At 33.3% G+C, this 22,312-nt stretch overlaps 3 protein-coding genes across 4 annotated transcripts; 1 reads left to right on the top strand and 2 right to left on the bottom strand.

Moving 5' to 3' along the window:
* Nucleotides 1–854: 854 nt before the first annotated feature.
* Nucleotides 855–12,870, bottom strand: LOC148285103 (transmembrane protein 39A). Its single transcript, XM_088230120.1, has 8 exons — nucleotides 12,501–12,870; nucleotides 10,951–11,277; nucleotides 10,569–10,708; nucleotides 9,254–9,352; nucleotides 8,762–8,984; nucleotides 7,086–7,225; nucleotides 5,910–6,075; nucleotides 855–4,095 (listed from the first exon to the last, which is right to left on the bottom strand). The coding sequence occupies exons 1-8, from the start codon at nucleotides 12,747–12,749 to the stop codon at nucleotides 3,856–3,858; spliced, it is 1,584 nt and encodes a 527-aa protein (XP_088086246.1). The 5' UTR covers nucleotides 12,750–12,870; the 3' UTR covers nucleotides 855–3,855.
* A 1,295-nt stretch (nucleotides 12,871–14,165) lies between these two features.
* On the top strand, nucleotides 14,166–21,463 carry LOC148285101 (cytochrome c oxidase assembly factor 5). 2 transcript variants are annotated; one of them, XM_088230104.1, is made up of 4 exons: nucleotides 14,166–14,323; nucleotides 18,037–18,201; nucleotides 19,632–19,733; nucleotides 21,219–21,463. In XM_088230104.1, exons 2-4 carry the CDS (start codon nucleotides 18,094–18,096, stop codon nucleotides 21,258–21,260), a joined length of 252 nt encoding a protein of 83 aa, XP_088086230.1. In that variant the 5' UTR covers nucleotides 14,166–14,323; nucleotides 18,037–18,093; the 3' UTR covers nucleotides 21,261–21,463. The 2 variants fall into 2 exon arrangements, with proteins under 2 accessions (XP_088086230.1, XP_088086223.1); XM_088230097.1 differs by lacking the exon at nucleotides 14,166–14,323 and adding an exon at nucleotides 17,801–17,894.
* CysRS-m (cysteine--tRNA ligase-like protein, mitochondrial) lies at nucleotides 14,892–17,599 on the bottom strand. The gene has a single exon (XM_088230087.1). It carries the CDS (start codon nucleotides 17,597–17,599, stop codon nucleotides 16,013–16,015), a length of 1,587 nt encoding a protein of 528 aa, XP_088086213.1. The 3' UTR covers nucleotides 14,892–16,012.
* Nucleotides 21,464–22,312: the final 849 nt, after the last annotated feature.

Here is a 22,312-nt window from a genome sequence, read left to right as displayed (position 1 = left end):
CGCGGAGTTTTTTCAGAATTACAAAATTTAAAAAAATCATAGCGCTGATAATACGATACATATTTAAAAATTGTAAAAAAAATTTTTTGGCCTAGTTTAATAGTCAATTAACAGATAAAGTTATAATAAAAAAACCCTGAACTTCCTCATTGAAACACATACAAAACAAAACATTAGTCGGTGAATGATTCTTTACAACTGTCAGCATGCAAATAACAAAAATATGGCAATTGTGAGGAAATAACCCTTTTTACCATCATTACCATCTAGAATATAAACAAAATGGTTGTCTTAAGAGTCAGAAAAAAATTATGTCTACATTGTAAACCCCACTCTACCCCTCACTTGATTTCCGTTTTCTAATAGTGAGTTATTTAAATTTTGAGGCCATCCCCAAAATTTCATCATCATCATCATTCTGCATAGGGCACTGCATTGGTACACCAATCGCAGCGGATCTTGATCATTTTTGTTACATGAAGGTAAGATGATCAGTCTTACGCTTCAGGTACCAGTCCAGAGACTATGAAATATTCTAGTGTGAAAACACCCTTTTAAATAAATATTTCATATCGACCATGTCGGGAATTGAACCCGAGACTTCTTGCATAGCAGGCTAATGTGCTGACCATTACACCGCGAGGCCCCAAAATTTACGAATGAAGAATACAAAGATTTCTTTTTTAATTAAAATAAAAATATATGTATATTGTATGCAACAATGTTAGTACATATTTTATGTATGTAGAGGTGTTTATAGTATAAAATTAGCAAAATTCCATTTCATGTTTGAATTAAGTATACTTTGAATGTTATAAAAATATATGTATGAATTTTTGTAAATAAAACTCAAGTTTATAAAAGTTTTTTTTATTTAATTACTATAAGTAAATTCCACATTAGTAGAAATAATAACGTATATTATACCTATGGAAGTGTGAATAGAGAGAGACAATGCAAACTGCTTAGAAACAAATATTTCATAATATAGACTTTTGTTTTAGTGGTCAGGTTATATTTTACAACTATTTTGGCATGTTTAAAACACTGTTTGAACATATCAACGCATGTAGGCGGATCCGAGAGTAGATAGCCCTATCTAATCTGCCCGGATTCGCCGGAACAAACCAAATTACATGTGGCAACTCGATTAGTGATATTTTTAAGGGGTATAAAATTGCCATTAGCTCATAAAAGACTCTGAAAAATCTCTCTAAAGGCAGTGCTTTGACATCATGTTACATTAAGCAAAATATGACATACATATTTTGAAATACAGTTGAACTTGGTTAATGCGAGGAAGACGGGACCGACTGAATTTTCTCGTTATAAACATTACTCGTTATACCAGAGAAAGGTTTGTTAAATCCAATCGCCATTGCATATTGTCACTAATGAAAATTATAATAAATGCTTACAAACATACCAGTTTCTAAATTTCAAATTTAGATAAATAAACATTCGTATTTTTTCACAATGTAATAAAGATAGAGAAAACTTTTTTAATACTTCAACATATTTCACGCCACATTCTATTTTACAAATAACTGCCACTTTTTCGCAAATTGAAACATTTCTGCTTGTTAGTAGTCATGTTTACAATTCAAGGGTTAGGGTTTTTATTATTATTATTATGATAAATAATAATAAAAACTTAAAAATATAAAAATATAAAAAAATACCTCAAGGGCGCTTTACATAGTGATTCTATTGTTAAATTAATTTAATTGAAGCTTTTAAATTTGTAATTTAATTAAAACAATTTATTTTGCTGTCACATGCTACGGATTTATTCAAATGATTTAGAGAACAAGTGGGTTTTAAGTTTTTTCCGAAACATCACTTCACTTTCACAGCCTCGCACCTCTGCTGGGAGAGCATTCCATGCCATAGGGCCTGCGACCGCAAATGCGCGTTCACTAAATTTAGTGCGCTGTTTGCGTAGAGGTATAATAACTTTTCCTCTCGCCGTAGACGTAGCTGATCTAAGCGTGAGACGCCTGTCAGCTAGTTCATCTGGAATGCATAGTTCCCTTAGATATTCCGGAGCAGAGTTGTGTAGTGACTTATACATAAGCCAACAGAGTTTGTATTCGACCCTCTGTGGAAAACGTAGCCAGTGTAGTTCCCGAAGTATTGGAGTGATATGACTGAACTTAGAGATTCCGAAAATAAGTCTCGCTGCGGCATTCAATACAGATTGTAGGCGAGTCATCGAGGTTTAACTTATCTGACATCACCCACTAGTTATGTTCATTATGCATCGGCTATAGAACATAAATAAAAAACATTGTAAAAACCCCCGAAACAAGAATGTCATTCATAAATTTCAAAAGAAGTTGTAAATTATAATGAGGTGCCGAGCCTGTGATTACTTAGTTCACAAATCTTGTATTTTTTACACGCAATTTCAACGATATGTGTAATACTTTGTCAATGTTGTCAGGGAAAACACCAATTAGGTACTTAGACACTTACGTAGTGTCATAAATGTAAACCGATCCCAAGACCCAGCGGCATCGGTACTAAGTTAATCCCCCATTTGGATTTTATTACTTAAGTTCGTATTCCGAAAATTATCTTTTTAAATGATTGAAGAGTTTTTGCTCAACTGTTGACAATATTTTTGTTCGGTACGTCCGAGAAGAAGCTCGTTATTAAAGTGAATAAATGTATGGAGAAAACCACAAACTAAAATGTCAACTAATATTTCCTCATTATATCAGAGATCTCACTATTCCCGTGATCGTTATAACCAAGTTCGACTGTACATGTATTTAATGACCAAAAAACACATTTATACTGTTTAACAACCTATTTTTCACAATTTGTAAAAATAATCGTATAATTGAAGCCCGTTATAGCAAAATACGAAGTCATTATTTTTAAAAATAAGAGCGAAATATCATGTGATATTATAGCCCCGCTCCACGGGGGTAAACCAGTATGGACGCACATATGCAACATGACAGAATTTTTTTTTTCAAGGAGTATGACCATAATGCCTTTTTACCCCTTTCTACTCATCTTACGATGATTAACCTTTGTAAGGAATATACATTTGAACGTAGTTATACAGAAAGCAGCCATACTTCAATATTAAACAAATGCGATATTGGTGTTATCAAATTTAGGAAGGTCAATTCTATATTCTGCTTAAAAAGCCAGGCCACTTTTATACAAAAAAAACTGTAATAATCACCTTCTGAAAATTTTGTGATGTCAAAATGTCAGAAAAATTAATGTGACATTGTACATTCAGAGTTTATATGAGGTTTCAATCAATATTAGATCTGGCTGTCATTAAAATCATTATATGACCATATGTATTATTAAACTCTTTTTTGTATTATAAAAAAACGAATGCACGCATTATTTAACATTTGCCAAAGTTAAAAACATTCCAACTGTTGTGTAGATTTGATTATTCACTCTTTTCACAAAAGTGCTATTATCTCAGTTTCACTTTTCTATAGCTGGCTGCTTTCAGCATAATTACGTTAATTTATTATAAGTGCATAATAATATATAATAAGAAGACATTTTGATACATAACTAAAAATTATGTAAATATTAATTTAAAAATGTGATTTTCACTGTAAAATTTCATAGCCCTGGACTAGCATATAAAGAGATTGATTTATTTTAACAGTAAAGATACCAGTCTTGAAGATGTTACAAAAGCAATGACACCAGTCACTGGTTATCAAGTTTGACTCGTCTTTAACTTGTATAATAAATTACAATGAACTTCCACCAAAAACTTTCACTGACAAATTTGAATATAGTTTATCGTATCTCTGCTCACACGTCCACTATCACATAACGAATAAATAGGTGCGCGTAAAATGAGTATCAGTTAGCGGTCGCCGCTCTGTCCTGAATGGTGAACTCGGCTTGGTACACCTTCCAGGTCACGAGGTAGTCCCTGACCAGCTTGAACAGGGTGTAGTAGTTGGAGAACAGGAGCAGCGCTAGCGACAGCACGTGGTGCCACTCCGTAGTGTTGAACAACAGGAGCAACTGCAGCAGAACCAGCGAGATCTGGATGCAGAGCAGCACGCACAGGATGGTGGAGGGGTTGTGAAATAACGACTGAAAAATAAATAGTTTTTATTAGAATCAGATACCGTCGTAAAACACACGTAATAAACATACACGTTATAGTACTAATACTGTGCTCTATGCACTATTAGGTAATATAGAGCAGCGGTGGTCAGCTGGTTGATCGTAGCTTTTAGGCCTGTCGATCGCAACAAGGCAAAGAAATTGAGCGGTTAGTCGAATCCATCAGTTATCCATTCAATAATGACACGAAATGTCTCACAAATTTGCAAAGATGCTTCAAACTAACCGTATTTCACTAGAAAATGAAGTTCTTACTCTGCGGTGCAATATATTTCTGAAAGCAAGGTCTGGCTCTATCTGGACATTGGTTTCCTAAGAGGAATATCTGAATTTTAAAATTGTGCTGAATGATTGCACTCGTATTTTTGTCCTGCGTATTTATTTATTTATTTTTACATAAACGGCATAAATTGCCTTTAACCTCAGAGTAGAAATGCGAGGTAGCTTGGCGCATTATTACTCTGAGTCTTTAACACATACATTGAACATAAATATGAAGAAAAAAAATACATTTATAAATACATAATAAAAATGATAAAATTATGCTTAAATTAAATTAATGCATAACTATAACAATAGTAACGAGTAAATACACATAGGTAACCAAAAATATTAACGAAATATGCACATAAATATGAAAAAAAATAACATTTTATACGTAGAGAAGAGTTTAAGAATTATATTGAGAGATAAGAAAAGAAATACTGATATGATATTTACTCATATTTATGTGAATTGGCATGTTCATACTTAAAACAATCAAAACGTAAGCACTGTTCTCGCTTGACATATGCTCACATGTTGGATTCTTTGAGGTTGGCAATATCCAGCTACAAACCTGACATTGCTACCCTAGCAAAATATCATTTGTTTGATTGTATTGCATGCCAATAAAAAAATATTTTTAATTAAATGTATGGCAAAGTTTATAATAAAACTCTGATTCAATAATTAGTAGATCGCACGGATTCCAGACAGTAAAAAGTAGATCTTGGGTCTAAATAATGTGGCCACCCCTGATATAGAGGACTCTTTTTTTTAATATTAGGTATTGTCTGTGATGTAATGGCTAAGAGGCTTGGCTCACGCACGGAAGGCTCCGGGTTTGATTCCCAGTGGCAGAGGCCGGACAAATGTTCTACCTGGAAGCTATAGAAATGTTGCACCGCTGGAAGAAGTGCATACAAGTCCAGGGGGACTACGTCAAAAAATAAAGTACATAACTTTTTTCTCATCCACTACAAAATAAGTCAGGGGTGGAGCATGTCAATCAACACTCCTAAAACAAAAATACATCAATAAAGAGTACATTGTAGCGTAGAGTGAAGTACTTGAATAAATATTATCAGGTTGGAACGCCTTTTCAGTTGGCAAACCTGATACGAACCTAACTTCACTCTCTATACAAGGTTCTATATGACACTTGAAAGGACATCGCTCGCTGCATTTCTTCTCGATCTTTCGTCTCGTTTGCACGCAGGGCCTTTGGTCAGTTTGGACTTTATTGTGAATTCCTTTTGATAAATTATATGGTGATATAGTGTGTAACTTCTAGGAATAAATATTTTAAATCTACCGTATAAATCTTTATAATCCGCACCCGCAAATCGATATCATATAACATAATGAGGATTGGCAAAAGCATCAAATTTAATATGCATAATCATTAAGCATTCCATGCCACAAGGCCTGCAAACTAATTTAGTGCGATGCATCTTATCTCTACTCTGGAGCGCAGTAGTGTCACTCCTACCTAACCTGAATACGGATCTGGTACTCACATAGAATCTGGCGTGCATGTCATTCCCCGGCTCGGCCGCAGTCATACAGCCCTTGGCCGTGTACAGCGAGCGGCCGTGTCTCACGGACGCCCCGGCTGTCCAGAGAGTGCGCTGGCACCACCCCTTGTCTCCATTCTGCATCACGGTAGAGCCGCCCTTCACCCACCTGAACAAAGACCTAAGTTATTCACAACGCAATATAGGAGGCTTCACTTATTTATTTACTTGACTTTATGTACAATACCTGAATCTGAAGGTGACCTACAAAGAGTGCTGTATAAGTTCAATCTAGTATCGCAAAGGCTAAACATGTCAATATCAGTTTGAAAATGAGTTTCAGCTGCCTGGGAGTAGAACTCTCAAGTCATGGCGATTTGTACACCGAAGTCTAAGAACAGGTCAACGAAGCATCAACTGTGTCGGGGTGTTTGAGAAATGTAATATGGAGGAATAAGTATATGTGTATTGATAGCGAGGTCAGAATATACAGGACATATCTGAGACTCAACATGATGTATGCTGCGGAAACGCAGGCTGACACAAATGAAGGTCTTAAGGTCCATTTTTGGAAATTGTGACGTCACTAGCGGAGTTATTTCAAAATTACAAAACATTAAAAAAATCATGGCGCTGATAATGACATAAAAATAAATATTTTTGGCTTAGTAAATAAAAAAAAACAACGGAAGTTTCTCATTACTAAACATTTTTTATCGAGATAATATTTTGAATGTCTATTGAAGTTCTAAAACCCAGAAAAGCTCAATATGCATCAGCATCGAGGTATTTATGTTGAATACTTTTTTGTTCTTAACTAAAAGTTAATAGTTGAATCGGGTTGGGGTCCCGTGGTTAGTGTTGCGGACTCACCTAGCAAAGATCCGAGGTTCGAACCCCACTATACCTCAACTTGATTTCCATTTTCTAATAGTGAGTTATTTACAAGTCGTTGAAAATGGCCACCAAAATTGAAACATTTGGGTAAATGATAAGAACGCTAATATTTGTTTATTTTTTTAATAAATAAATTAACTCGGATAAAAAATCAAATGTAAACTGTTTTGTTGGAAAATAGCTAATGATTTTTGGAAAAATTGTCTGGGATTGGAAAAAATCAAACCCTCTGGAGTGGCTCCGAAAATGGGGGATATTACAAAAGTTTGCATTTCGACTTACTTGCCGAGGTGAAGGGCAGCCCTGTGAAGCTGATCGCAGTACCGCGCTGACAAGCAATGCGATGCGTGCTGCGTAAACAGGCCGAGCCAAACGAGCGCCAGGTGACGGATGACTCGGTAAACGTCAAAGTATAAAAATGGCTGAAAACAAACATCTTTCGATTGGTCATAGAGATGGAGATGAGATGGGAACATGGGCACCGGCAAGTCTAGGCATCTTGTGATCTGTCTTTAGCTGCTGTTGTACCCTTACTTGCTACAAAGGTGGTCTTAAATGAATCTCCAACTTGCGACTATCTGATGGTTTACAATTACACAATAGGGAAATATTACATACTATGAATACCGATTATAAACATGCGATATGGATTTAGAAACATTTTCGGAAAAACTTTTCCCGGCTAAATAATGTCAAAAGGTTGTGATACAGACTGGCCCCCATGATCCTGTGATTTGACCATCCCTGATTTTTTTCTATCAGGGATTTTAAAGGAAAAGGTGTATACCGGCAAACCAATGACAATAGGGAAATATCACATACTAGGAATACCGATAAAAATATGTGAAAAAGATTTAGAAAAATTAATTGTATTTTCAAAATCAATATGGATGTTGTGGAGAAATGTTTTCATTCATAATTTTTAAAAAGAAATAATTAAAAAATATCTCTTTACAAAAACGCGACATGTTTGGTGTTAACAATTGTGATGTCAAGATATTTCTTCATTTAATAAACGCCCTGAGGGCTCTAGCAGTATCCAGTCAAAAGTAGATAAAGCATTATAGAAAATGACACAAAATAAAATCATAACTATTACACTATTACACATGAAATTAATTCTAAAAAAAGAAAAAGGAAATAAAGTGAAGATGAGAAACATATTAAAAGGGGAGAATTGAGAGGATGGCCATTCGATGAATAGGATAGTTGATTTGATTGCAGCAGGAGTGGTGTGAAGCAAGTCCAACAGTCCAAGATATGTGAAAATGTTCCATTTAAAGTTCAAAATTCAACCGAATCGTGATGTAAAAAAGGGCGCGGCCAATGCAACAAACAGTTTTTGCAGAAATTAAAAAAAATAATTTATGAGAGTTACAGTTATAACAGTAACTTAATATATAAAAGTAGATTATAATAGAAAAAAAACATGTATCATTTATGTAACTATGTACATAATTATTTTTTTTAAATCACAAGAAACAACCTAAAAAAGTACTTAAACATGCCTCATTAACTTAATTATGTACATTAATAAATTGAATAATTTTAGTGAGTTATTAATAAATAAATATTTTAATATACAATTTTTGATGATTTTTTACATCTATTGACTTTTAAATATTTAAAATTTGCACACATTTTCAGGAACTCATTATGTGCGAAAGTCGAGGCATACTGTGTAACATGCTGGCGGATCGACTAAATGAGAATAATTAACAAATTACAACAGAGAAGGAAATATGGAAGTCTAGGCATTTACAGCCATTATGACCTGTCATTGGCTAGTTTAAGTGGCCGTGTTGCTGTGTTCACCATTTTGCCTATTTTCGAACATTCATATTTCTTCAGTTCTTTCACCTATCGATTTAGTGAAGCAAAAGAGCAGAAACCTTTATTGTTTCAAAGAGATTCCTCAGATTAAATTATTTCACATACAAGGCAGCCGTTATAATTACCTGCGCAAAGCACCACGGCACGTAGCAAGAGTAGTAGGCCCCAATCACAGAGCTGAAGATGACCTGCTTCAGGCGAGAGTTGAAGTCCGCCTTGAGGAGGTCCACCTCGTGGCGCACGGCAGGGGCTGCGGCAGCGCAGTAGTGTGGAGGGGCCTGGAGTCCCCCCTGAAGCTGCAGTAGCGGAGACAGGCGGCACCCAAACAGGAGCAGGTACACACTGGCCCTGGGAATAGTGACACACACATAATCGTTGAAAGATAGCTTAATCTGATATGATGTAATAACTTTTATGTAAATACTAACTAAAATTATTTGGTACACTTCCACTTATTTTTTTTACCAATTAGCACTTTCACCTTTTAATGAGCATCTTCAGACTGGTAAACATTATACAGTGTAAGGATAACTTATTTAAATTATCTTTTATATAATAAATGGAAGATATTTTTAAAAATATATATCTTAAAAGTAACTGTTTCCAAATATACTTACGGATAACACAGGTAAAAGATGCTTAATACAGAATGAGTAAGTATTAAATTCAGGGTACACCATCCCAATATTCCCACAAATGAACAAAACAAATTGAACCTGCAAAGAGAAAGTATTTATTAATATTAAAAGTGCTAACTTTGCGATTTTTCCCTTTCAGAACTGATTATAAAAAACATGTTGTGTATGTACAGTCGCGTGCACAGAGTTTTCAACTAGGGTAGGCAGTAGAAAAAAAGTATGTTTTAGATAGTATAAGTACCTAATCAATCTTACCAAACAGTTTCCTTCACTAGTCATATTAGTTTAAATTACTATGCTGTAGGCAGTTAATATTGAAATTACCTAGGCTACATCAAATATCCAGATAAATGCTAAATTTATATGATATATTTCTTATTTTTAATATAATTTATATAATATATTGCTACGAAATCCTTCTTTTGAATATTTTTATATTTTCAATTATTACAGTTGCTACACTCGAAATTAAATCATTTTGGGCTCTATTTGATATTCTCGTAAATGCACTACTAGATAATTGCAAGTGATTTTCCAAGATACCGACATATTTAGCTAGCAAATCAATAAGTTCCAAAAAATTACCTTTTTTTTTTTTTTTTTTAAATGAACGCGAAACAAAAATACTCTCGATTGTATAATTTTATAACAGAAACCAATTTGAGGTTATTTATGACTGTCTTTTCTGACTCTGATCATGACTGATTTTTTAAATAATAATTGAAAAAAACGCTAGATGTCAGTAACGTGTTCGTTTGTTCTTTCTAAAACAATGTACCTACCAACGTTTAAAAAGCACTGCCTACTAGCTTACACATACACACGTAATTACAACTGAAATAAAACCCACACATACACATATTGTTTCCGCATCGCGTTATGTTCATATGGAAGAAAAAGGCATTTGTAGTTCGTGCTTCTCCCGACCCAGGCCGATAGCGCCGCGTTGATCGGTACAATATATTACTTAACCGAATTATCTCTGGCGCGTTTTTCAAATTTTAAAAATAGTTACTAATATTTTTGATATTATTTTTTAATGAAATTCTAGTAGGGTAGGCACTGCTTATATGCCTTTATGGAACGCACGCCACTGTGTATGTACTAATATGGTTGTAATGTTATTAGAAATTTTGTATCTTCATTAATCTTTTATACTGCGGGGTAATTATGGGGCAAAGGGCAGAAGGCAGATCCTAGCTCCGGAACATAAGAGACTGAATACACCTCGTATGTCTTAAATAATGTGTAGTAAACTGTCTTTAAGTGAATAAATAAATCAACAAATGTATACCTCAATAAGTCTAAGATGAGGGGATAGAATTTGGTTGGAGTAACAGCTTCCGCAGCCGCTGTGATGAGGCAGAATAGAAGTCTCCGACTCAACACTACCAAGATGAAAAAAACCAAGTGTTGGTCTATCAAGTAGAAATTCTGAAAATTTAGTCATTTATATGGATCACAAAACTGAAAATCTTGTTAGACAAATAACTCGATTATTACTAGAGGCATTGCTTAAGATACTGGGTGGGCTGATAATAAATGCGCCTATCGACAGATGGCGCATTCAATGCAAGTTGGATTCTGTTTATGGGGACCTTTCTCTGTCATATGCAACCATAAAACTATGGACTATGAAATAAATCTGTCTACCAATCACAGTATTAATATTTTACCATAGTTTGACTAGTGTAGGAGTGCGGCAGCCACCACACAGTCCTATAGAGGTTCAGGAACTGGCTGCCGGCTGCCAGCGCTGTGAACACAAACACCATCAGCTCAAACAGGAGGTCCCCGTCCGCCGGGATGCTCGGGAAGGGGATGTGGCGCGGGCCGGGGGGCACGTCAGCGGGCGGCGCAGGCGGCGCGGCCGCCACCGGGGCGGGAGCCGGGGGCGCGGGGGAAGGCGCCGGCGGCGAGGGGCGCGGAGGGCGCGGCGGGCGACGGCCCCCTTGCGCCATGGCAGCCGAATCCTCCTCGACTGGCGGAAACGGTGTAGAAGTCTGAGGATATCAAAAAAAAATATATTAAGTTTAAAAATCAATTTTATTCAGAAAAAAAAATTGTACATTGGTACAATTTTAAACAGATTTCGTAATTATTTATGTGAATATTTTAATATTCCCATTACGTAAAAGAAAAAAAAACAAAGCAGTAATAGGAACGAAATTAATTTTAATTTGAAATATCACGAAAAAATCATTTAATTTAATATTCCCCTTCGTCGAACAAGACATACTTCGTTACTGAGCAACGACAAATTCAACACCAGAGCAGCTCAGAATTCTCTATTGGGAAGAGCGATAATTAATTTTGCCAAATTTGAGAAGATGTGCGATCTTGATATAAATAATTTTTTTTTGTAGTTGCAAATTATTTGTACCTTGCTTTTGTTATGTGCAAGGTTTTATCGAATATATTTATCTTTAGGTTATATTCCATTGACATTTTCACCGAAGATAACAATAATAAAATAAAGCATAATCAGAATATACAAAATAACTCTAGAAATATTACATTAACAAATAATAAAAAAAATCGTAAAAGTTGGACATAAAAAAACAAAAGGAGCTAGATACCACCATTAAATAACTTAAGCCCGCTTGATCGACCCTGTAATGAATCGAACAGTCTCTCTTCGTGTATCATTACAGTTCAGGAGCTCAGCTAGGTTATTAGTCGCAGCAATCAGAGTGTTGATCTAAATATATTTAATGACTCAGCTCTCCGCTACAAACGGAAACTGAGTCTTTTTAAACTATATTTAGCTTCGATTAATAACATTAGTCTCAATTGATAATTAATAATAATTAGACTATTTTTGAAAATATACAAAACTAACACCATATTTCACACAAGTAGAATCATGTGTTAAACACATTCTTGTCACAATTTGTTGTGCTGTCAGAAATTGTATTATATATTGTGTTGTGTATGTAACTGGTGCTGCGTTAGGTTTATGTTTTTTGTAATAACACTGTAATTATACTGATATAGCACTATGTGAACAACATTAAACTTAAATAAAATAAAAATATATATATTAAAAGACTGTTTACTATATTTTTAATAGGCACCCACGTAAATATTTTCAAAATTTGAGAGCCTCCGAAAAATATTCTGGGTGTGCTACTGTTCTCTCTACTAACTGACAAAATAACAATCCGAAATTCGGTGTGTGACTAAATTCGCTGCGCAAAACTGGTAGATTAAAAAATATTCTCACCTTTCTGACAGTCGATTCCACCCTTTTGGAATTCGACGTTTGTGTCATTACTTTGGAACTGCTGAGAATTATAGGTCGCTTCACAAGAGGGTCTTTAACGATGCGACGCCTTCTTGATACTCCGGTTGTTGATATATGAGGCGCCTGTATATTGGCCCACCGCTTAGCCAGCAACAAAGTCAGCCCGCCGAATACCGCCGGTAGAATATACTTAACAAGAGGTCCGCTTTCATTTTCCGTACAACTCATCACTCACATGTTAAAATGTTTTTATTGTTCAATCTTCGGCACCTCACACACGTTGTCCATAACACATGAAAATTCCTTAAAAAAACAAACTTCACCTCGCACACGTCAAAATGTCAGATGCGTCATAGATAAAAATACACGGACCATAGACTTATGTTAAACCATTGACAATTTTATTAAATTTCTTAGTACTTCATGGCTGTTCACTTGCAAATTATGTCCAGTGCTGCATTTATTTTAACCCTCGGGCGTATGAAATTTATAAAGATTGATAGATATTTCAAGAAAGATTCAGAATTTATTCGAAAATGGATAATATATAAATCAAGTCATTTACAGAGCTTATGACCTGCGATTTTTATTTTCAAATGAGTTGCTGATTTTCGCCTTTTTTGTTATGTACATAAAGCTTTACATTTACTGAAATAGGTATGTTCCTTCAGACTGCTTTAACTTTTGTGTGAGGATCGAGTTGGATAGTTGACTGTGGTTGCCAATCTTCTTATGTTTGAACATCCGCATTTCTTCAATTCTTCCATCTGTTGAGTTTTGTGAAGTAAAAGAACTGAAACCTTTATAGAAGTGTTATAATTAATTATCCATAAGTACGTCTTTTGTCTTAATTCATATTATTTTACATTCGTTCTTAGATTTATTACTATTTGAAATTCTTTTTTCAAATTATTATTATCCTTAGTATAGGAAAAAAAATGTATACAATTAATTTAAGAGTCCTCCTCCTCCTCAGCGTTCAAAATTTAATTTACATTGTTCACATGTCACTCAAATGAGTCATCTATTTTCAAAAACTGCTATCTCCTTATGGCTGCCATAAAGCACCCATAAAGGCATGGGTTTGACAAGAAAGACACGGATTTTAAAATTACACAGCTAATTTTTATTTTTCATTTCTTCTACTTATATATGTTAATTTGCTTCAGCCAGATTTCGATTTATTTTTTGTTATCTGTTAACTTAGTTTTATAGGAAAGCATGATATTATTTGGGGATGACGATATCCATCTCCAAATCTGTCTAACAGAATAATTTTAGCGTGTATTAGGTATATCTCAGACAGATCGTTGGCTTTTGAATTTGTTAATGCTATCTGAGTTTTTTTAATTTTTTTATTTATCGATTAAAATTGTTTTAAAAAATAAGAATAAAATTACAAAGGGTAGGTATATAGATACATAATTAATAATAACGTTTCTACCTCTATAACAGAGTTTAAAAAACTCATGTATAGAGATGTAATTTGTTTTTCATTGATTTTTACTTTCTAAACAAGTTCCTTAAATCATCGTTGCTCCGGCATTTTCTTTTTAAAAGTACTTTTAATTTCTTATTAAGATTACTCAACTTCCTCAATAAAACAAAATTAACTGAAATATTTGTTCATAATAAAATGACACATTTTCCTTTTGTTATCAATAAAAAAATCCACCATCAAAATGTGTATTGTTTAAATTATCTCCTTAAAGTAATTCAAATGTCACTTAACCTCTCCAAAAATCCCAGGTGTAACAACGATATACAAAAAGAAATATAATTTTCTACTATTTGAAATTCAGGTTTGGGTAAAAATTTTAAATATACACAAAATGTTTTTTTATTTTTACTAACTGTGTACCTATATGACTGTATGGGTATTGCACTACCCGCCAAATAGAGTAGGAAAAATACTAACACTAATTATTCCATAATATAATCATTGATGTGGGTGGTGTTTTTAAATTGGTTGAACATAGTGGAATTGACAATAATACCTATTATTTAAGCATATTAAAAATAGTTGTACTAAAAAATATATTATTTGTTCTTCTATAATAGAACATATTTATAAAGCTTTAATTCTATTGATAACTATTTTTTTACTGGTTTGTATCTTTAATAAATTAAAATGATATAATAAATGAAGTTTTGTTAGTTTCTGAGATGTTCCTTGGGGGCAGTAATTTATTTTTTATTTAGAGGTTCATGTGATGCATAGTAAAATTAATTTAAATCAAATAAATTTCATATGAATTTGATTTAGATTTTATCAAAATTCTACCAGATTTCTAAAAATAATATTTTAATTCAAAATGGGGGTTTGGACAGAACTTAATTAAGCATATAAATTAAATAAAAACACAATGATTTTAAAATACCAACATATTTATTAACATAACGATATCAACAATGTTTTAAGTTTTTCCAAATTTGTGTAGACAAAGACTGGATTCAACACCCAAGGGAGCTGTTAATGTTAACATGTTACATCAGAGGAGAAGAAAACTTTAGAGAGGGAATATAGAAGTCTAGGTATCTACAGGGCTTATGATCTATCATTGGTTGGTTTAAGTGGCCATTTTACACACTGTGTAACATTTGCCATTCTGTCTACATTAGAACATCTGCCATTCTGTCTACATTAGAACATCTGTATTCCTTCAATTCTTCTATCTGTTGATGCTAGTGAAGTAAAAGAGCTGAAACCTATATTGATCAGGTGATAAATCCACCTGTCCCAAGAAAAACTACAAAAAATGAAAAATATTTTCAGGCATTGCCTAGTAATTCAATCACCCTCACCCGTGTTAATAACGGTTTCAGCTCTTTAACTTCACGAACATCAATATATGGAAGAATTTAAGGAATTTTTCTTCTTCTAGTGCCTTGCCGGGTCCCCCCGACGTTGCCGATCACTACAGCGAAAGCATATGTATCTGTCCTGCGCTAATTTTATATTTCGCAGCCAGGACGACTGCTTATTGATGTACTCGCCGTAGTGATTCCTGGGAAAAGATGACCAGAGTGGTTTCCCGTTGCCTTCTCTGGTGGATTTTCTGTCGGGGTTACCTTCCTTTAGCTGGTTGGTTTTGGTTTTGAGGCGCCAACAACTCGCCTTTCATCCTCTCGATATCTGCTGTGATCACACCGTTATGAGTGTGATCTCGTTGCCTAGGGTTGGCGACGTGGACGCTAATGAGTTGGACTAGTCAGTAGTGTTGCCGATGGAATGCAACTAGGCTTTCGCAGCATTTTATAGAATCACATCCTCCAGCAAGATGTGATTGGAGGAATATAGATGTTCAAATATAGGCAGAATGATGAATGTTACAGTGTACAAAGTGGCCAATTAAACCAGCCAATGACGGATCATAAGCCCTGTAAATGCCTAGACTTCTATATTCCCTTCACTGAAGTGTTTTTCATCTCTATTGTAAAATGTTAATAGTAATGATAATAGGAAAATTGTCTTTTTTTAGTATAGAAATTCATTTGGTAAATACCCAAGACGGAGTCTCCCCCTTTGCTTTGTCATTAATTGTGATATAAACCCTAAGCGTATCTCGGACCTTATCACATTCTTGAATAAACTCAGTTTCATCCGTCTGTAAGGCTTTTGTTCGTATTGCCTGTCTGAACTTAACGAAAGCATCTATTATTTCTGAATCCACACTGCACTCTGTAACTTGTATTTTATCTACATTTAGACCGAAGCAGTTAAGCGTATCTTTTATATGCTGAGAGACAAGATATATTGTTATCGGTTTAAATGTCTCAGGGTTAGAGTTAGGCAAAGGGGTAGCTATAAACATGTTTGTAGTTTTAGAAGAGAGATTTATAAGTGATGTTACGCATTTAGCAGTATCAAAGTCATCCCTAAGCGCCAATTTAATTGTCTTCTTGGATTCTTCAAGTTCTGAAAGTAATGCCACTTCATCTATAACACCGCTACTTGATTGGTTATTCAAGTAATTGGAACAACTTTCGAGGAAATATTTAAACTTCAATACAACAGCCTTAGCATTTTTCATCATCGGGATGGAGTACTCCATCGGGTTCCTGTAATGTGAGAGAATGCAGGCCATTCTGAATGTTGATGCATCGAAGGACTTGAAGAATTTATCGATTTTAATGCTATTATTTGCAGATTTTGACATTTTCACATCTCCCGAGATGTGTAGGTGTCCGGGATGCAGCCAATAATTGACCCATTGTTTGTTCTCGTGATAAGCGCAGGATTGCGCTTCCTCATTTTCATGATGCGGGAACTGCAAGTCTACTCCTCCAGCGTGAAAATCTACAGTCTTGCCAAACAACGAACTGACCATGGCGGAGCACTCTATGTGCCAGCCTGGTCGGCCGTTTCCCCATTGAGATGGCCAGAATGGTTCATCGGGTTTATTGGCTTTCCACAACGCAAAGTCTGCAGAAGATTTCTTGTTAACTGGATCTTCGTCAGTCTGGTTTTCCTGGGCTTTCTGTAATTTTCCATAACTACCGTACGCTTCTGTATCAAAATAAACTGATTTATCTTGCCCGACATAAGTGAGATTCTTTCTGGCAAGTTGTGCTATGAAATCTTTTATTGTAGAGATGTGTTCGGATACCCTCGTTATCATACACGGTTTCATGACTCCTAGCTCGGTCATGTTCTTCCAAAACTCTAATTCGTATTCTTGCGCTATTTGTTCAGGTTTCTTTTTGGATTTCTGACTGCGCAAAATGATTTTGTCATCAATGTCAGTGATTCCCATGGATGTGATAAGATTTATTTGAAAGTAATGCTTCAAGATTCTTTGTATTATATCGAGTTTAACGTAACAACTGGCGTGTCCAATGTGGGCAGAGTCATATACTGTAGGGCCACAGGAATACCAAGTTGCTAGGTTTTCGTTTAATATCAGAGGCACCCTTTTCTTCGCTACACAATTGTATACTGAAATTCCTGTATCCGTACCTTGCGGCTGTTGCCATTCTGCGTTACTTGTTGATGATTGAAACTTGATTTGATCCACAAGATACTTTGTACTGAACCTTCTTAATGGTATTCGCAACATCATTTTTAGTTTATACATTCAAAGTAATATATAAATTCTACAGTGTATTGAACTGATATATATGTAGAATTATTAATTTACGGTTTTTAACTCTAAATCAAGTGATTTAAACCACGGTTAAGTAAGTTATTAGTTATTATTAAATTTCGTTATCAAAACCGGCGCACTGAAAAGCGAATTTATTCCTCATATATTTTGAGGTTATGCTTTATGCCTTACGTCAAATTGAAATTGTCAATGTCAAGCAAAAATCAAAACATTAACTTCTTGATGCTTCTGTCGGCTGTTGTCAATAGCGACTTTTTATTCTAAGGTACAATAACGATTTACTAAATATTAATTAGCTTATACATGGTTTATTTTTTTACTACGTAACTTACTGCAAACGCATTGTTTTGCTTTTTGATTAAATATTTAAGTGTTATGAAATTTCTAACCTCCAAATTTTATTTCAGTCCTTGTCAAAATATAATTCATTTGAGGTAAGTAATTTTTGACAGAAATCTGCAAAAATGATGAAATATTCGGAAGAAGAACAAACTCTCAGTGATAAAACGGTTTGTGCTGGTGTACGCGCAGATCTTAAAATGTGTTTACTGGAGTCAGAATGTTGTAAGACGGTAATTATAAATTATAATAATTATTTTTACTTTAAAACTCATGAAATCTTGCTATAAAAAAAGGTTTTATTCTTGGTAAAAAGCTCTTAAGGCTCTAAAATAGAATTAAGAATAGTCTGTTTAAAATTTTCTGATATTATTCTTTATTTACTAAATGTTTATTTTTTTTATTATGTATCTCTATAATAATATATATATATATATGTGTATGTGTGTGTATATATATATATGCATGCTTGTGTATTTATGTGTGTATATTTATATATCGAGGCTATACCGACAAAATGCATTAAGTCAACAGTTTTTATATTTTTAAAATATAGGTGCAAGAGTTGATTTCTAATTTTATGCTATGCCTAGAATAAAGATTACTCTTTCAAAGCTTTAAAAAAAATCAAAATAAAAGATAATTGTGGGAAAAATAATGCGTTGAAAGAATCAAAATAGCTTTAAATGCGATTATCTCGGAACTTGTTTTAATGACTTAATGCATTCTGTCAGTAAAGCTCGATTACACTGCTGCACTTGAATATATTGCTAATAAATATAAAAGCCCGTAGGGTGTAAAAAAATAAAACATATATAAATAAATATCCTGCAATGATAAATTGGGTTGTTGTCCTGTGGCTAGTGTCTCGGACTCACGGACCAAAGGTCTGTGGTTCGAATCCCACTCTACCCCAACTTGATTCCCATTTTCTAATAGTGAGTTATTTACAACTCGTTGAAAATGGCCCTCAAAATTAAATATTTGGGTAAATCATAAGAACGCAAATATTTATTTTCCTAAAAAAAAATTAAAAAATAGAATTTGAAACTTGGGCAGAGAATGGTGAAGTGTTATGTTTGGTATGTTCTGTTGTATGAAAAATAAAATAAAACCACCCCCTCCCAGGAGAAAATCCTGGCTCACACTATTTTATTTTTTACATTTTTTAAATATTGTATTATGGTTTTCAATCATAAGTTATAAAATTTGCCTACTGACCTTACTTCAATTCTTCTATCTGTTGATTTTTGTGAAGTAAAGGAGCGAGCTCTTATTGATGGGGGTGAGATTCTGTCAAATTATTTGCATCATCATCACATAGCCATTTCCGTCTACTGCTGTTCAGCAGTATTATCTTATGTTCATAAGACTCCCCATACTTCCCTGTCTTCCGCTTTCTGTATCCAGTCACCGGCAATTCTCTTTATATCATCTGACCATCGTGTGGGGGGGTCTCCCTCTACTTCTTTTGTCTTCGCGAGATCTCCATTATGGTCTAATTTTTACAACTACTAGGAAATGCCAGAAAATACTTGTAAACTTTTATACTTCTCCAGTTTCCAAAAAGAATTATTTAGACTCTTTTTATTTAAATTGTTCATCAGTATTGTAATTTATAGAGTCTTTATTCACTAAAAATATATGTTTCCTTTTGTTTTAGTTTAAAAGAACTCCACGTGAATGCCTCAATATAGATGATGGCAGTGTTTCACAGGAATGTCGAGCGCTTCGGAGAACTTTTTTTGAGTGCAAAAGATCTTTAGTAAGTATTCTTGTCGCAACGGATAATAATGATTATTTTCAATGTTGTATTGTCTTTGTGGTACTGGAACTTTGCAGTCATGTATGTCGAAATGTAGAAAAAGCACTTGCTTAAAATTTTATTTATTTTTCTCGCAAATTTAGAAGTAAAATAGTAACAAACAGGGCGTAGATGTCGTTTGGTTGTCTGATTCATCTAACTTAGATTTCGATGCGTTCACCTTTTATATAGGAGAACAATTAGTTTATTATGAATCAAATGGCCCGTGCGGTGCCAAGACGCTAATTCAAAATTTAAGCTGCCTAAACAAATTGTTAAAAACATGAAATTTGTAGGTATTTCCTTTATAAGAAATATTACTGCGCAGCAAATCTAATATTTAAGAGCTTTTTTTATTCATTACCAACTTAATGAATAAAAAATATAAATTGTAATAATATAAGCCAAATAATAATTTGACAAAAGTACATCTAAAATTATCATAATTAAATACAAGTACAAAGAAAATGTTTATAATATATCATATAAAGAATATCAATATCCATATATGATAAGACACAATTAGAATACTCTAGTAGGCCAAATACAAAAAAAATATATGTCTATAAATCTATTCATAAAAGGTCTAAACAAATGTCTTAAAAGTCCACTAATTTATTCACTATATTTTGTAATATACACCAACAAAAAACATCCCAATGCGTAGACTCGTACTCCAATACACAGCATACATTCACCCTCTTACAATGAGGAAGTTCAGTGCAGCGGGAAATTGGATATAAAGAATTGCTCTTCAAATTTTATTTAAAAAATTGAGATACATGTAAATAATATTTAATTTAATAAAATTTCTAAAATATTAACTAGCTGGATTTGAATATTGAAAAGCATAGTTTGGTTTAAGGTGATTCTAAATGAAAATATGAAACTAATTATTCATAGATGGCGCTTTTATAATTTTTTATTGAAATATGCTCTTTTTACATATATTTTCAATGGAAATTTTACAATACTTGGTTTGCAGAAACTATGCACTATATTGATTGTAACAAATACCATTACAATATAATTTAGGTCCGTTTCACAAAATGGTGTACAAAACAAAAAATAAGATAAGTTATTTTTTGTATTTTTGTTTAGAATCACCTTAAAATAATGTTTGTAATTTACATTATTATTTATTTGTTAATTTATTCACTTACAACTATTTTGCTGTTAAATTTGCGTGTTCAATAGATATGAAATAATGCCACGAGACCTTTGTCTTATTCAGAGTCCTTCAGCTGAAATCCAAAAATATATAATTCATAATTAATAATACATAAATAAAACATATTTATAATGAATCACAATAAATAAGGAAGTTTACTTTTGAAATATTTTGATTGCTGCACCGAGCCACCATATATATTTTTTAGTATTCTGTTAATTATTCATATTTATTTATAAATATTAATTACCTAATGTTATAATTTATGTTTTCAGCTGGACAATCGCATGAGATTCAGAGGACATAAAGGATATTAGCAAATGTATATAATTTATTTTAGAACAAGTTATTTTATTTGTTTAAGTTCCTGTTATAATTAAAATAAAGTTATTAGTTTCATGTAATTTTTAAAATGTTGACTTTTTGTTAAATTGAAACCACCCGATTTTTTAATTATTGAATACTGAGGAAGATAAAATAAAAACATCAAGTGTGCAGAATTGCTTTTACCATCTTTAAATGAACAAATTATTACTTTACTACACTACGTTCACTACGGCCGTTAAAATACGGGCACCGCTGTCCTAGGAAACCCTAGCTTAACATGTGGTAAAAATTAGAACATTTAATTGTGTTGTGAAGATTTCCGAAAATGTATGAATAAAATAATAAAAATGATTATAATATACTTTAAAACATCATAAGTTTGTGTGAACAAATGTTTATTATTTTATTTATTTATTTTATTTTATTTGGGAAATCAACAGTTCTACGTACATATTTTTAGTAAACAAACAGATATAGTGTATAAACTCAGAACTAAAAACAGATTTCCACATAGTATACAAAGTTAGTAAAGAAAATATATTACATATCAAATAAATACATACAATTTATACATATCAAAATGTTATTTTCATGTACTCAATAATCAAAGATTTTTTAAATATTTATTTTAAGAACATTAAGTTACTGTAAATTGGGCGGGATAAGGACAAAAATGCTTGAAGAGAGGATAAGGAGGGGAGGGGAGATGTACATATTTATTATTATAATGTCTACTAAGTTACATAATACATTTTTATTGTAAATTTTAAATCTGACAGAGTGATGTTTGTGTAATCTATATTTTTAAATTTTGTATTGTACATTGAAAAAGTCCTACGAAAAAAAGCATTTTTAACATACGATGTTTTACTTATTGGTACATGAAACAGGGGGTACCGTCTACAAATCCTGGCTAGCACATGTATTGTTATTAAATATTATTATTGTTTACAAATAACCAATCAATTATAGCATTATTACGTTGTTGTGAAAGAATTTCGTTTTCCGGGTTAGCAATGTTTTTTGACGTTTTGCGTATTTT

Source organism: Micrasema longulum, unplaced genomic scaffold, assembly GCF_059751315.1.
Source record: "Micrasema longulum isolate JH-2025_06_02 unplaced genomic scaffold, ASM5975131v1 h1tg000059l, whole genome shotgun sequence".
NCBI lineage: Eukaryota > Metazoa > Arthropoda > Insecta > Trichoptera > Brachycentridae > Micrasema > Micrasema longulum.
This window is presented reverse-complemented; position numbering and strand designations above follow the sequence as displayed.

What these genes read in the sequence shown, in the direction of transcription:
- LOC148285103 (XM_088230120.1), bottom strand. Translation starts at nt 12,749, where the DNA reads ATGAGTTGTACGGAAAATGAAAGCGGACCTCTTGTTAAGTATATTCTA. An exon ending in CTCATCTTAGACTTATTGAG is followed by an intron (nt 9,353 to 10,568) that starts GTATACATTTGT and finishes TTCTCTTTGCAG; the next exon opens with GTTCAATTTGTTTTGTTCAT. An exon ending in ATCTTTTACCTGTGTTATCC is followed by an intron (nt 8,985 to 9,253) that starts GTAAGTATATTT and finishes CACTATTCCCAG; the next exon opens with GGCCAGTGTGTACCTGCTCC.
- LOC148285101 (XM_088230104.1), top strand. Translation starts at nt 18,094, where the DNA reads ATGATGAAATATTCGGAAGAAGAACAAACTCTCAGTGATAAAACGGTT. An exon ending in AGTCAGAATGTTGTAAGACG is followed by an intron (nt 18,202 to 19,631) that starts GTAATTATAAAT and finishes CTTTTGTTTTAG; the next exon opens with TTTAAAAGAACTCCACGTGA. An exon ending in TTGAGTGCAAAAGATCTTTA is followed by an intron (nt 19,734 to 21,218) that starts GTAAGTATTCTT and finishes TTATGTTTTCAG; the next exon opens with CTGGACAATCGCATGAGATT.
- CysRS-m (XM_088230087.1), bottom strand. Translation starts at nt 17,599, where the DNA reads ATGTATAAACTAAAAATGATGTTGCGAATACCATTAAGAAGGTTCAGT.